Raw genomic sequence first — 16,928 nt, 5'->3', positions numbered from 1 at the left:
CTGTACCGTCGACATGTAGCATCATTCAATACTTTTATAGTTTACATATTTTTCGTACTCATCACATATTTTTCTTTAAATTCAAAAAGTTCAAAAAAATTACAACTTTCAATAACGTCAAAATTTAGATTCTTTAAAAAAAATTAAAAAAAAAATTTGTTGGAAACCCTTCATATGAGAAATTAAATTTGATCTATCTTTTAAAGATATTATCATTTTTGTTGCTGCGTTGTTTTGTTGCCTTTCAAAAAATTTGTAATTAAAACTATTTGTACTTTATGGCTGTAGATCCGTTCCCGATGATGCAATTCAATGCACTTGCGAAATATTAAAACAAAAAATACCGAAATCTGGTACATAATGTAAAAAAACGATATCAGATCTGAAAATTCTTTTCTATTTGATACATAAAAAGATCGAATAAAACCAATTATTTAATTTGTATTTTGAATAGAAAGTAAGAAGGAGTTGCATTTTTTAAGATTTAATTTTGACCCTCGGCAAAAACAAATCAATTGTCTGTCGTTTGGAAATTTATTGCACAAATTCAAATCATGATTATTTTGTTTAGAACTAAAAACAAAACCTAATGTTTAAAATAGACGAACATGCTATTATTTCTTGTTATGTGATTTTAGAATTCGATTCTCTGGGTTGAGACTGTATATATTTTTGTATTAAATAACTCCCACTTTAAGTAACTCTGCTTTTATTTTTAAGAAAATCGTCGTCGTCGTATGCCTCCTAATAAAACTGCATAGAATTTAATTGCAGGACCAGATAAACATACATTTACATTTGTAAGCTATACTATATTTGAAAAACTCTTTAAAAATCCCTACCCGTACAACAAAAAGTTCCTCTACACCATGATGTCCTAGTGGAGGCATACTCGACATTTTTTAACTCTCCATACATTATTTACTTAAACAGGCAGCATTATCATCTCTCATTCGACGAAAATCTTATAAAAATACACGAACAAGAAAAGCACCGTTTATTATTACTATTAAAAATTACAAATTTATATATATGTGTGTGTATAGTCAGTTAGTAATTGTAATTTGAATTGTTTTCAACACCATACCTATACATATATATTATATACACCCTGCATTGCATGCAATGTGTGTTAGCTATTAAATTTACAAAGAAGTAAAATAAATAAATCTATCATAAAACAGTGTGTATATGAAAAACACTAAACTATTTGTGATTATGTTCTATGTGTGTTATTAATTGTTAAGATTTAACTTATTAATTTGTCTGTTTTTTTGCTTTTTTGTAATTATTAAAACAAAAATAATTATTATAATAAATGTTTTTAACACAATATACATACACTCATCTTTCTCTATCATTCTTCCCTTTTTATTGCTACATTCTACACATTTCACAAACATTTTCGGAAACATTTTTATGTCAACCATATTTAATATGGAACCGTTTTTAAATCCTGGATATCAACAATTCAAATATTGTTCACACATAGAAAACATCTGCAAGAAACTGTAGGCTGCTGGTATATACATATTTGTATTTCTTTGTTTGGCAATTATGTATAACAATAACAAAAATTAAAGCTAATTCTAACCATTTTTATGGTTAGAATAGATAAAAAATACAAGAAAATAAATATACAATAGAAACAGCCAAGTCAACTTATTGCAGATGGAAAAGTATTTAGATGTTTTTCAATTACTTTTCTCTCGTCCGATTCTGAGCCCTTAACATCTAAAAATGTTTATATTTATCGTATCTGGCATTGGACATAAACGCCAGACACAATCATTACCTAAATGGATTTGTCCAACTATGAAGAAATGTAATCTGAAAACTTTTAATATCTTCTTATAATCTTGTATTGTCCTTTTAATAAATATATTTTGCATCTATTTTGGGATTCAATAATTTATCGCTGTGTATAAACAGACGACATTTCTGTGTATTTATATACAATATCTATAGCAGTGGCTACAACAATAGAAAAAATGCTGCTGGTACTGAATTTGTGTTACCGCGTAAAAATAGTCATTTCTTCACGGGTAGGTTTAAGAACGAGAGAGCTAAACGAATTGATGCTTTGGTTCATTCCCTTAAGCGGCTAAACGCAAACTTAGTACCCAACTTTACTAGTTGTATAACTAGGTTGGGCTAAACAAAACTGCAAAAAATCGAAGATAAAAACCTTTTTTGGTACATACAAAAAAATTCACGAAAAATTTTCAACCAATTTTTTAATTGAAACAAAAATCTATCACAAAAATAATAGTATCAATTAGTTTTTTAATTGGATCAATTAACTTTTTAATTGACCTTCAATTAATTTTTTGGTACACACAAAAAAATTTCACGAAAAATTTTCAACCAATTTTTTAATTGAAACAAAAATCAAGCACAAAAATAATAGTATCAATTAATTTTTAATTGGATCAATTAACTTTTTATTTGACCTTCAATTAATTTTTTAATTGATACTATCATTTCTGTGATTGAAGACATTTCAATTAAAAATTAATTGGATCAATTAATTTCGTGATTGAATCAGAAAAAAAAATTTGTTTTGTGTATGCGGTTTTCGTATTTCTTTTTTTTTTGGAACCGTTTCATATGTACGGCATACGGAAGTTATTTGAGTCAGAAGTTATTATATTTATGTATCAATTACACTAATATACATTTGAAACACATTTGATTTTCGTTATACCATGAGCCCATATAAATATAATTTTCCTTTTCGTAAACTTTAAACATAAATAAGCTCGTTGTTTTTAGTATTAGACTGTGCCTTCTTTTGGTAGTATGTGTGCATATTTAATATCCGTAATCCTTACTTTAGTTTGAACACGTTAAGACTCAATATACCACTGAGTTGTCTATCCCTTTTGAGATACCTCAATCTGAAATCTACGACAAGAAATTTTAAATATACAATATAGAAAATGTCTCGATAGTTTCATAAGAAGGAAGAAGTCAATAAATCTACATAGTTATGTGTGTTAAAAAAATATAAAATGTCTTTTATTTTCTAGCTATAGCAAAACATGCATCTTCGAATTTGAATTGACGGTGGAAATAAGTTTCAGCATAGAAAACAAAAAGTTTCAACTCTATATCTATATTCATAAGGGAAATCGGCGCCAATTTTCCAATGACGGACCAGATCTATCACTGGTACCGATGCTCCAGCTTTGGCGATTTTTAAATTTTTCATATAAATTATCTATTTCTATATTCTCTTGATATTACTGAAATACAACTATATAGAGTACTGTATTGTTCAAAATATTCCAGAAGCTTTTCGTTTCCAGGGGGCTAATCACGGCATTCGATATCGAATTCATAATCGTATCGAAAAATTGTCGATATGATTAAGTTTGGATCACGGGATTCGATCGAAATTTGATGCAATTTCTCAAGCATTGCCAACAGCAAAAAACGAAGCAGAACAAAATGAAATGACAAAATTAAGTTAGCGTCACAAAATAGAATGTAGAAAAAAACATGTTTTTGGAGGTTTCAAAGTAAAAAGTAAATTGTATTGCATTATATCTTATCTCTTTTTACATTCCTCCGAATTCCTTCCTAATTGGAGGATGAGATGAATATAAAATAATTCGGCGACAAATAAGGAATAAAAGTGCACATTGTTATTGGTGTAAGTACATGAGTTTGAAATGGTGTGCACTGTTAGAAAGTAGCCTCTTGCAGGATTAATGGACGATTTCGGCTGACGAAGGAGGCGTTCAAATGGAAAATAATTTTTGGTGGCATGTCAACGTCAATTCTATCACTTTACAATTATCTGCCGTCTTAAAACTTTTTGCGAGTGGAAGCCTTCATAATTCACTATTCTTACAAGGTGGTCCAGAAGCCTTATGTTGTCATAGAATGGTACGGTATTTGGTTGATCACAATCTCTTGGATATCGATCTAGCATGTTGACTTTATATATGGTTCTTTGCCAAGCTAGGATGCTCGCTGCCGAACTCGACTATGACCAATTTTTGTTTAACTGTTATTGTAGTTGCGTTAGTCCTAAATATTCAAAATATGTTCATTATATGTAAATTTACTACAACCTAGCAACAATTCGAACTAAAACTAATATATTTACTATTCCTATATGGCGAAAACAATGTAAAAAAACAAGTAAAAAATGTTTTACGATTACAATTTACCAATCGAAAAAATTGTCGATCAAAAAAAATCGATATCGACTCCCGTGATCCGAAAAATTTATATTTCGATCAAAAGTTCTCGATATCGAATGCCGTGATTAGCCCCCAGTACGATTCGGATGCTCAAAATGGAATGCGTTCGTAAAAAGTTGTCCAATACTGGTTCATGTGGACATGACTACAGGGTGGTCCTACTAAACGGAATGCGTGTAATGAGTCCAAGTCGTGTCCTAAAGTGTAAGTTTACCCCGCCAATGACAACTCCATATTTAATGAGACCGGTCCCTTCCATACATTTCGACCATAACTTGGACTGGTCCATACACACCTGTGACTAGGGACTAGGACCGGTACAGGTTCTCGGATTGATTAATTTCCGTAATGTGACTCTAGTGGAGAATTATAGCAATACTGAACAGTTTGTGTCTTTTGTTATATGGTTGTACATTTTGATTTAAGGAAAACATTTGGGACATTTTATAATTAAATTTATAAATTACAGTATGCAAACATTCTTAGTCTACCTAAAACGATTACACTGTGACACAATATTCGACTTTTTGACTCCAAACAAAAAATCACTTATCGCAGCCGATTGTACTCGGAGAGGAGAAAAGTAATTTCTGGATTTTGTTAGATTGATTTCCGTTCGTTTTTTATAAGTTTTAGATCTGAAAATGAAACATGACTCATTACACTAGTTTACAAAATAAAATTTTTTTTCATGTACATTTGATGAGATGTGACTTTTCTTATGTATTTTGGTTCGTACTTTTCCGGCGGAAAAGGGTCACAGTAAAACATGATTTTTGTGAAAATTTGCTTTTTGCACCGATATTTTTTCAACCACTTAACTTATCACAGATCCAAGTATACACGATTATTTGTCATTCAATATCTTTCATTTAAGTACCAACAGCGATATAATCGGACATTTCTAACTCGAGATATAATATAAGAGCGAAAAACTAAAAAAACGGGATATCTCAAAAACTGTTCCATAATTCTTTATACCCTTCACCACTACTGTGGTACAGGGTATAATAAGTTTGTGCATTTGTTTGTAACGCCAAGAAGGAAAAGTCTGAGACCCATCGTTTAGTATACCGATCGTCTTAGAATTAAATTCTGAGTCGATTTAGCGATGTCCGTCTGTCTGTCTATCTGTCTGTCTGTCTGTCCGTCTGTCTGTCTGTTGGTGTATTTTTGTGTGCAAAGTACAGCTCGCAGTTTTATTCCGATTGTCCTAAAATTTGGTATAGGGTCCTGTTTCAGCTCAAAGACGATCCCTATTGATTTTGGAAAAAATCGGTTCAGATTTAGATATAGCTGCCATATATATTTTTCACCGATCTGGTCATAATTGACGTGTATATCAACCGATCTTCCTCAAATTCCGTACATCCAAATATTTTATGAGTCTCGAAAAACTTGCAAAATATCAGCCAAATCGGTTCAGATTTAGATATAGCTCCCATATATAGCTTTCGCACGATTTACACTCAATTTCCCACAGAGGCCAATTTTTTGTTCGGATTTAGTTGAAATTTTGCACAGGGAGTAGAATTAGCATTGTAGCTATGCGTGCCAAAATGACCACAGTGACCAATTTTTTCTTCCGATTTAGTTGAAATTTTGCACAGGGAGTAGAATTAGCATTGTAGCTATGAGTGCCAAATTTGGTTGACATCGGTTCAGATTTAGATATAGCTCCCATATATAAGTTTTTCTGATTTCGACAAAAATGGTCAAAATACCAAAATTTTCCTTGTAAAATCGCCACTGCTTAGTCGAAAAGTTGTAAAAACGACTCTAATTTTCCTAAACTTCTAAACATATATATCGAGCGATAAATCATAAATAATTTTTTGCGAAGTTTCCTTAAAATTACTTCAGATTTAAACGTTTCCCATATTTTTTACTAAAATTGTGTTCCACCCTAGTGCATTAGCCAACTTAAATTTTGAGTCTATAGATTTTGTAAAAGTCTATCAAATTCTGTACAAATCGAGTAATATTTAAATGTATGTATTTGGGACAAACCTTTATATATAGCCCCAACACATTTGACGGATGTGATATGGTATCGAAAATTTAGATCTACAAAGTGGTGCAGGGTATACTATAGTCGGCCCCGCCCGACTTTAGACTTTCCTTACTTCCCGTGTAAAAATTGGGGGATCTGATTTGATATGGTTAGATCTAAGCCAAGATATGGTCAGATCTGAGCAGATCCGAAAAATGGTTATATCTGGTCAGATCTAAATACTATGAAATTAGATCTGATCAGATCTCAAAAATGAGACACATCTAATCAGATCTAATTTGATATAATTGTATATTATTTGATACAATCGTATCTTTCGAGATCTTTCAACACATAAAAGCCCATAATTTATATATAAAATGAGATCAATTGTTTTATTTAATAATACAAACAAAAAGTATGTGCATAATAAATATGTTTAATTTAAATTGATCCATCAAAGCTATTTAAGAGTATTGACAGTTGAGTTAGAGTGTTGTCCAAGGGTTTTTTCGTTTGTTTCTTCTGCTTTGGACTTAGACACGCGACTAAAGTATTACAGCGTTAAGGCAATCTGCAATGAAATTAAGTAAAAAAACAATTATTAAACAAATATAGGAATAAACAAATATGGGAATATATTGAACTATGTAAGCAAGTATTAGTATTGTTTTGGGTCATTCTTCTTTAAGTTGCAATAAAAATTGCCATATAATTTTATGTTGCTTTTAATACTCACATTTAAAGTGTATTCGGGATTAGGTTAGGTATAGCGATATGCTGTTATTTTAGGCTCATACATACTATTCAGACCATCATGACATCACAGTGATCAACATCTCACTTATCACTGACTGCTGCTCGATTCAATAATTAGCTCAATAACATGGGACCTCCTTGTTATAATCGAGCCCTATCGGCATTTCACGTTGCGCTGAAACAACTTAGAGAATCTTTGAAGCAGAAATGTCACCAACATTACTGCGAGGAGATAATCCACCGCCGAAATAATTTTTGGTGTTGGTCGGAACTGGGATTGAACCCGTGACCTTTTGAATGCAAGGCGGGCATGTTAACCAGTACACCACTGAGGTTTCCTTTTTTCCAAATCTAGAAAATAGTAAAACAATATGAAAATGACTACTAAGGAAATAACAAATACAATCTACTTACCTACATAATCTCCGCAATAAAGGAAACGATATACACTTTATCAAAGGAACACATTTAAAACAATTATATTAAATTTCTTAATTTTCTCAGCTAGTCTGGCGTTAAATTTAGAAGTGATGCCCCTGACGGCATTGAGGTTTAGACGTGTATTTCAAAAATCTTTTTAACTTGTTCATGATTTTTTTTTATTATATTTTGGACCGTATTTAACCCCATATATAGTCAGATATGATGTTATATCTACCATATATTATTAGATATAGTGCTATATATGGTCCAATCCAAGCATATATTATTAGATATGCCAGATATAATTAGATACTATACTATATATGATGAGATCTGCAATTATATCTAACCAGATCTAGCACCATATATAGCATATCTGTGCATATCTAATTATGTCTGAACCAATATCTGAACAGATCCAATTAGATCCAATTTGATATTATTAGATAGGATTGGATCCTCCAATTTTTACACGGGTTGTTTTTTTTTTAATTTTTTTTCGATTCAACAGATCAAAGTCACCTTTCATCAAATGTACAAATACATGCACCATATTTAGCATATATGTTCAAAATATACTTATATTACAAATTTCGGGTAAGTTTTCATTAGAAGAATGAAAATCGGGAGTTTGGTCACTATATATCAGGTAATTGTCTGATATGAGAAGTCTTGGAAATTTACCTGTCTTCAAACAACAAAAACAAAAAAAACAGTAGATGCTAAATTTTTGGCCGATAGCCTAGGTGTTGTAATCTGTAGCGTGAGTGATATGGCTGGACCACCGTACTATTTTACCCTGCAATAAAATGCTCTCACGATGATTGGTTTCAATAAAAATTGCAACTACTACACTACCAGACTTAGTAAAGAGAAGTAAATATTTTTATTAATGGCATATTTTATTAAAATTGAGTATAAAATTAGATTTGTTTTAAGATAAAAATCTTTTAAATAAAAGACTTAAAAACTATTAATATTTCCTAATATTGTATAAAAACATACTGCAAAATTATCTACACTCTGCGTCATAACAATTAATCCACATAAAATGACATCGTTTTTAAGTCTACGAGTAACCCCTAGGTTTATTGGTCAATATTGCATGTATATACAGTGCAGAGGGTAGTTAATGTACTTAATACAGACTTAATATCCTTGAAGGGAAGGGAATACATTGATATTGGGCTACGTATTGTTTTATCGTTTTATATTGCCATCGTTGTTCGCGAAATTAAAAATATATATATGCGGATATATGAACTAATTTTATAATTAAATCTAATTTGTGAGGAGCATACCCTCATGTTGAGAATATTTATTTATTATTAAGTCTCCAAATGAGAAAAAGGCACTCTGTAAATGACGATCACGGATACATGAATTAAATCATTTGCACAAACAACATAGTAATCATGGAACCCAAAGCCAGCCCACAGCTAAGACATGCTGCCATTATTGCAGATGCCATTTCTTTTTCATGTTGCATCACACATCTGAAAGAAAAAAATCATTTAGACTCAATACGAAAAAAAAGGCGTAGTTACATACCTCGGAACCATGTTCAGGAGTATATTTGTTATATATCCATTTGTTAGTGCAAATGTCAACATCATCGATATAAAAGCAATATCTGAGGATACAATGGTTGGCAGGAATATATGTTGAGATGAGTTGGAACACAAGAACAATGGCACATAAAGCATACGCAGAAGAACCATAAGTAAAACCGTATGGGCATTTTTTTGTGGCTGCAATAGATAAAATTTGTTATTGTATACAAAAACATCCGCAATGATATGCTCTTGCTTACCCTTCTCCATATGCCAGATATTATACGACCAAGATAGTCACCGGAATTAAAAAATAAGTAATTCACAACTGGCATATAATAAATATCTGAAATGTCAGGTGATTAATCGAAGCCCTTTTACAGATTTTAAAATTTCACAAACCATTCCAAGCTTTGCCTTTGCCATAGTCTTCCGATTGCATAAGTATGGTCACAGATGGATACACCGACAGTGTTGTAGTATAAAGCAATAAAATAGTCACTGCATGTACATAAATTTTGCTAAAGACTTCTCGTATATTGGGTTCTAGAGCAACACCACGATCAATCGTTCTGCTATGGGTGGGATCGTCGTATATTATTTTGAATTTATCTCCTCCTTCCACATAATATTTAAAGAAATCTTTTCTTTCCACAACAGCATAGCAAATTATGTTTAGTAAAATTAAAGTGATTCCAATGGAGAAGAATATGAATGCAGTGACATTTGGAGCAGCTCCAAAGGCCAAAACCACAAGGAAGGTTAAGGCAGTGAAAATACCACCTAAGGCTTGTCCGCTTACAACAGCCGTCATATACTCAGATGGAAAAAGACCTGCAATGCCGAATACTGCACCACCCATTGTGGCCGAGCATACTGCAATGAAATAAATTCTTAGTGCGATTCTAAGAGAAAAACTGCATGGTCACTTACTGTTTATGATGACAACGGTAAATAGGGTAATTAAGAAAAATTGTTCTTGCCATTTGTCAGTATTTACCTCCACCAAGCAAGCAGTTACAATAAAAATTAGTAATATCACAAAGAGAGTTCCAAGCATTCTCAGGCGCAATGACACTTTTTGCCCATATATTGCATGGAGTATTAGAAACGTAGTGCCTGATATCGAAGCCGTTAGCGTTAGATCACAGGAAAAGCTCTTTTGCATTGGTGTCAATTCTTCATTGACAATGGTGGATTCGTTCACAGTGGCATTACGAAATTTGTACATCCAATACTATTCATAATGAAAGAAAGTTAAGTACAATATTTTTGATAAAAACAGAGAACCTAAAATTGTGAGTAAATAATTGTATCAAAGTATGATTTTCGTTTGCTCCAAAAGGTGTGTACAATGTTCGGGTTTCGTGTTGAAAATCACTTTAGTTTCGCGATTACTTTTCCTGAAATAATCAAAATTATAAATGAAAACAAACATATTCCCATGTTTTGCCGAAATTTAGAGGAACAAGAAAATCCGCATCAATTGAGTTAATTTATCTGCTTTATATGGTACTGTTTTAATAATGTAACCTCGAAAAACATAAACACGCTAACCTTAAATTTGTCATAATAGTTCTCTTTAATGACAAGTTTGAATTGAAATCGGATTGAAGTCCGAGACTATCAAGATTTTTTTGTTATAAGAATAATAAATTTTTCCGACTTGCGATTACGAATATGCATACATATAGATATTTTCAAAAAAAAAAAAAAAAAAAAAAAAAAAAAACTTCGTGAAAACTTGTTACATATTACATTATTTACATTCGTGAAAACTTGTTACATATTATTTGGTTAAACTTTTTCTTTTCAAATAAATTAATGGAACGGGTCAAACTAAAACCATCCTGAAGAAGATAATTAATGTACAACATTTGAGCAAAGTATAAGGAGTAGTGTACGAAGAATTTATGCAGGAGATATATTATGGGAAATGATAGGTTTCTTGGCTTTATATTGTCCACTTAAGGAAAAGTTGGCCGAGATTGCAATGATCTAAATTGAGCCATGTCCGTGAAGTTAAAGTTAACTTTATCTTAGCGGAGACAAAAACCGAGCTATGTTCACTTTGTACAAAAGTTCAGCTAAATAATGAACATAGCTCAATTACGTAGGAAGGAAAAATGAATATTAAATAAAATTATTAATTTTTAATGCGAAACATCCTGTAGGTAAACGAAGCTAAAGCAATTTAATAGAAATATATATAAAATGCTGGAAAAAATACAAAGATTTATTGAAAATCCCACATAGTCAGCGAAAATTGGACTATAAAACTGAAAGCTAAAATTTAGAATTTAGGTCACTGTGCCAAAAATCGGCATGGGGGGATATACCAAGTAGTGGTGGAGACAGCTCTCCCCGAGTAGAATACGAATCTGAAATCAGATTATTCAATTGGTTAACAGTTTTTGAGAAATTTCGGTCTTAAGTTGAAATGCAGATTTTGGGCCTATTTTAGTATTTGGGCCACTGTGCCAAAAATCGGCATGGGGGGGATATACCAAGTAGTGGTGGAGACAGCTCTCCCCGAGTAGAATACGAATCTGAAATCAGATTATTCAATTGGTTAACAGTTTTTGAGAAATTTCGGTCTTAAGTTGAAATTCAGATTTTGGGCCGATTTTAGTATTTGGGCCACTGTGCCAAAAATCGGCATGGGGGGGATATACCAAGTAGTGGTGGAGACAGCTCTCCCCGAGTAGAATACGAATCTGAAATCAGATTATTCAATTGGTTAACCGTTTTTGAGAAATTTCGGTCTTAAGTTGAAATTCAGATTTTGGGCCGATTTTAGTATTTGGGCCACTGTGCCAAAAATCGGCATGGGGGGGATATACCAAGTAGTGGTCTCCACCACTTAAGACCGAAATTTCTCAAAAACTGTTAACCAATTGAATAATCTGATTTCAGCTTCGTATTCTACTCGGGGAGAGCTGTCTCCACCACTACTTGGTATATCCCCCCATGCCGATTTTTGGCACAGTGGCCCAAATACTAAAATCGGCCCAAAATCTGAATTTCAACTTAAGACCGAAATTTCTCAAAAACTGTTAACCAATTGAATAATCTGATTTCAGATTCGTATTCTACTCGGGGAGAGCTGTCTCCACCACTACTTGGTATATCCCCCCCCCATGCCGATTTTTGGCACAGTGACCTAAATTCTAAATTTTAGCTTTCAGTTTTATAGTCCAATTTTCGCTGACTATGTGGGATTTTCAATAAATCTTTGTATTTTTTCCAGCACTTTATACATATTTCTATTAAATTGCTTTAGCTTCGTTTGTCTACAGGATGTTTCGCATTAAAAATTAATAATTTTATTTAATATTCATTTTTCCTTCCTACGTAATTGAGCTATGTTCATTATTTAGCTGAACTTTTGTACAAAGTGAACATAGCTCGGTTTTTGTCTCCACTAAGATAAAGTTAACTTTAACTTCACGGACATAATTGAGCCTATGAAAGCCAACTCTACGACATTTCCATTGCATTAAATTTCGTGAATTTACCCTATTTACGGTTAGAAGATTTCCGACTGGAAATGTGAAATAAATCTCATCGATAATCTCTCACATTTGCTTAACAATCTGATTATTTGTACAATTGAAGCTTAACAGCACATCCTACGGGAAATGGAACAATCCCAGGACGAGTACCCAGTTAGTCCCTGGTAGGTATGAACAATACCAGTTCTGGTCGAAACGACTTGGGCTCATCTCAAGTCGTCCAGAACATAGCCCAAAGGATATGTCCTGGACAATTTAGTAGGATCAACATAGATAGATCTCATGAACCAGTCTCGAACTCATTTGAGCATTCGAATCGCACCAGAGAGAATTGGCTTTAGGAATAAAGCGTAGATCCGATAAAATTTTACGAATTCCTGTCCTCTAGACAACAAAATAAAAAATATATAGCCGTAAACAACGGCTGCTGTTTTTAGCAGACTTTTTTCTATGAACGCAACTAAAATATTGGTAGATTATGATAAGAAAGTTTATATTATATTGGTGCATAGAATTTGCCATATCGGATAACAAATAAGACAATCAGCCACGTTCTTATTTTCTAGTCTATTCAGAATCCGACAAAATAATAAAATCCAGTCTAATTATTTTCGTTCTCAAAATTTTCTGTTCTCAAAATTGGAGTGGCTTTGACTCTCATTTTCGAGTCAGTTAAGGCAACTGTTTTTTCCTGGAAAAAAGCCCTATTCGTTTTTAAAGATTTCTTAATGTAAAAAATATCTTAATGTAAAAATATCTATTTTATAAATATATGCCTATCGGATTGATGAACACCTTTACAATCGGAATGTTCTCTAAATGAGTTAAATCGAAATGAAGAACATGAGGGAATTTTAGAACAAAGGTTTCCTAATACTACCACATCAAGAATATTATCATATTTGCGGCAAAAATTAGCAGTAAATAGGTTTCCACTGATATTGGATGATCGAATGAATGAGGAAACTCTGCACCGTGCATATAAGAAATACGGTACATGTGTATTTATTTTCGCAGTCTGCGGCCTTATTCGCAATAACAATAAAGTCTTAGAACATTTAAATAAATGCATACATGCATACATGTACGCACGAATATAAGTAAAAGAATATTGCAAACTGATAATGTATATGTAAGTGACCCCATTATGTGAAGGCAGAAATCATAGACACTTAAAAGTAAACAAAGCAAAAGAGAGATTAGAGTAAATGGTTAATGGAAAACTTCAATGGTTAATGGATTGATACCGATAATGCGTTGAGAATGTGAAAATTCCGATGATTTGATACTTACATCCTCTGCTGTTATAAAAAAATTCCATGGGGTCATGGTTGCTGTACCCAGAAAATAAAAGACCAAGTAAGTATAATTCCATTTATCGGGCGGAGCGTCCGATATTTGGATATGACTGTGCAATTCAACATTGTGAAAGTCGTCGTTCTCCCTTTCTGCCGCTGGTAATATCTCCACAGAATTTCCACTGTCTGCAATAAAGCCTCCCGCATCATCATCATCATCTATCGCTGTAGGTTGCTCATTGTCCAACAAACCATGCTGATCATTGTCACTTATCGAATCATAGTTTAACATATTTCCACAACTTCTAACTGCAAACAACGAATAATCCAACAGTTGGTTTGTGCTTGTACTTTTTGTCTGTATTTCCGGGCTATTTCATTGGGTTCTTCAAGATTATGAAAATGTTTCTCTTATCACTTGGGTCACATTTAATTTGTTGGACAATTAATTATTCCGTTATAAATCGTCTTTATTAATTTGGCGTTAAATCTTTCTTTTCCACTTTATCACTGACTGCAACTACAACAACAATGAGCCTATCCAACAAAACAATAACACCAAACAGCTGATAACAAAATGCCCTTATGGGTACTCGGTTACCCACTGGGTACTAGCCAATGTTGCCACTATGCTAGGCTATAGATTAGCCTAGTTTAGTTTCATGTTAGTACCATCCGAATAAACACAGGATGAACATTTTTCAAATGCAGAACATTTTCATTTTGAAGGCCGGTATGCACCTCTAGCGAAATTTTCGGTAGCAAAAATTTATTTAAGTCTATAACAAAAAAACAGGGCTGTGTACACAAATTTTAAACCAGCTAATCGCTTTTAAAAATTGTTAATATATGTTCCAAATATTCCTCAAATAAATTGTTTATTATTTACAGACCTTTTAAAACTTTTACGCACACAATGATTGTAATAAATTAAATGTTTGCTGCCAAAATATGCTTTTGACAACCCTGTTATTTTCATTAGAGGTGCGTACCGGCTTACGAAATTGAACGTTACCGAAAATTTCGTTAGCATAAATAGCAATGCATTTCTTATGGGAATGAAATTTTTCGCTAGAGGTGCATACCGGCCTTTAGGATAAACATCACTTCCAACAAAAATTCAACATGACTTGAAACGGCGGCTCACCTTCAACACATTTTCAAATTGTTTGCAAATTACTCTATATTAATTGTTTCAAAAAAAGTAGCCGTGAAATCAAATTTGAAAATCACTTATTACTTTTTATGAAATAATAAAAATTATAAAAAAAAACAGACATATTCCTGTAAAGTCTTGTCGAAATCTAGAGGAACAAGCAATTGCACATCAATTGAGTTAATCTATCTGCTGTATATTGTACTGTTTTAATAAAGTAACCGCGAAAATTTCAACGCGAAAAGCGAACATAGTACTAACCATGGCTGAACAAGAACGTTAAATCATGGGCCCATATGATTACAATTTTTTTATTTCGACAAAATTTTATGATGTCAAAATCATATGTTTATGGTGATTGCAGCTCTCCAAATGACACTGCATAGCAAATGCATCTCAAACAAACTCGCGCATTCATAGCTGGAGAATTGTTCAAAGATGACTTGAGTATCTTGATAACATATTCCAGACCCAAAATACCACGCACATCAGTTTTTAAACTGCATCGTAAACTGTTTTTGTTAATAGATGGCGAAGATCCATTTGACTGACTTCCATTCTTAACTTTGATGGGTATTATAGTCTTATTTGTCTCATATCGGCGTTCCTCGGATGAATTATCCACTTCACAATCACTCATAGGTGACGCAATTAAATGTGAACCTTTATTTTTCTCTGGATTTTAAATAATTGCCACTTTTACCAATGCCACACGATTCTTTTATCAGCTGATTTTGACTTCTTAAAATTGTAAACAACATATTGAAATATGTTGTTTTTGTTGTCGTGATTCAACCTCCTTATTCAGCCATGGTACTAACCTTAAGGTGAGTATTAAGTTCGAGTTTAGCCGCTGAAATCAAAACTAAATCCGCAATAATAATATTATATCTTCTTGTTGAAAATTTTATTATAACTTGATGGGGAATGATCCAATGCAAAAATTGAAAATGTTTATTTTCGGTGAAATGAATTATTAAAGAAAAGTAACCGTGAAAAATGGCCAATTTAGCGCGATAATGCCAATACCTTATGGTGGGTATTAAGTTCGAGTTTAACCGCTAAAGGTGGGTATTAAGTTCGAGTTTAGCCGCTAAAAACGTCATTTTTTCACGATTACTTTTCTTTAATAATCCATTTTAAGGAATACAAACTTTGTGAAAATTTGCTTTGGGCTTTTCCCCATCAAGTTATAATAAAAATTGCAACAAATACGTATAATTTCATGCATTTTTCTTACTGATTTAGTTTTCACTTTAGCGATTTTAGCGGCTAAACTCGAACTTAATACCCACCTTAAACTCGAACTTCATACCCACCTTTAGTTTTCATTTTACGGCTAAAGGTGAGTATTAAGTTCGAGTTTAGCCGCTAAAACCGCCATTTTTTCACGATTACTTTTCTTTAATAATACTTTTTAAGGAATACACACTTTGTGAAAACTTGCTTTGGGCTATTCCCCATAAAGTTATAATAAAATCTGCAACAAATATGTATAATTTTATGCCTTTTTTTTACTGTTTTAGTTTTCACTTTAGTGAAAAACTCGAACTTAATACCCACCTTAAAGGCCGGTATGCACCTCTAGCGAAAAATTTCATTCCCATAAGAAATGCATTGCTATTTATGCTAACGAAATTTTCGGTAGCGTTCAATTTCGTAAGCTGGTTCGCACCTCTAATGAAAATAACAGGGTTGTCAAAAGCATATTTTGTCAGCAAACATTTAATTTATTACAATCATTGTGTGCGTAAAAGTTTTAAAAGGTCTGTAAATAATAAACAATTTATTTGAGGAATATTTGGAACATATATTAACAATTTTTAAAAGCGATTAGCTGGTTTAAAATTTGTGTACACAGCCCTGTTTTTTTTTGTTGTAGACTTAAATTTTTGCTACCGAAAATTTCGCTAGAGGTGCATACCGGCCTTAAACTCGAACTTAGTACTCACGTAAGAACAAAACAGCCTACCAAAGCTAAATCATACGCATGCATTTTTTCATTGTGTTTCGGCCT

The 16,928-nt window shown here is 32.5% G+C and overlaps 1 protein-coding gene across 1 annotated transcript; it reads right to left on the bottom strand.

Annotated features, from left to right (window-relative positions):
* Positions 1 to 8,270: 8,270 nt before the first annotated feature.
* On the bottom strand, positions 8,271 to 14,292 carry Ent1 (Equilibrative nucleoside transporter 1). The gene is made up of 6 exons (XM_075297965.1): positions 13,751 to 14,292; positions 9,876 to 10,179; positions 9,345 to 9,818; positions 9,203 to 9,288; positions 8,941 to 9,140; positions 8,271 to 8,885 (listed from the first exon to the last, which is right to left on the bottom strand). The coding sequence occupies exons 1-6, from the start codon at positions 14,045 to 14,047 to the stop codon at positions 8,774 to 8,776; spliced, it is 1,473 nt and encodes a 490-aa protein (XP_075154080.1). The 5' UTR covers positions 14,048 to 14,292; the 3' UTR covers positions 8,271 to 8,773.
* Between the last annotated feature and the right edge of the window lie 2,636 nt (positions 14,293 to 16,928).

The sequence above is a fragment of the Haematobia irritans genome, chromosome 2 (assembly GCF_050003625.1).
Source record: "Haematobia irritans isolate KBUSLIRL chromosome 2, ASM5000362v1, whole genome shotgun sequence".
NCBI lineage: Eukaryota > Metazoa > Arthropoda > Insecta > Diptera > Muscidae > Haematobia > Haematobia irritans.
Note: the sequence above shows the minus strand (reverse complement) of the source record. Positions and strands in the feature narration are given on the sequence as shown.

What these genes read in the sequence shown, in the direction of transcription:
- Ent1 (XM_075297965.1), bottom strand. Translation starts at nt 14,047, where the DNA reads ATGTTAAACTATGATTCGATAAGTGACAATGATCAGCATGGTTTGTTG. An exon ending in CAAAGGCAAAGCTTGGAATG is followed by an intron (nt 9,289 to 9,344) that starts GTTTGTGAAATT and finishes CTGACATTTCAG; the next exon opens with ATATTTATTATATGCCAGTT. An exon ending in TATCTGGCATATGGAGAAGG is followed by an intron (nt 9,141 to 9,202) that starts GTAAGCAAGAGC and finishes TATCTATTGCAG; the next exon opens with CCACAAAAAAATGCCCATAC.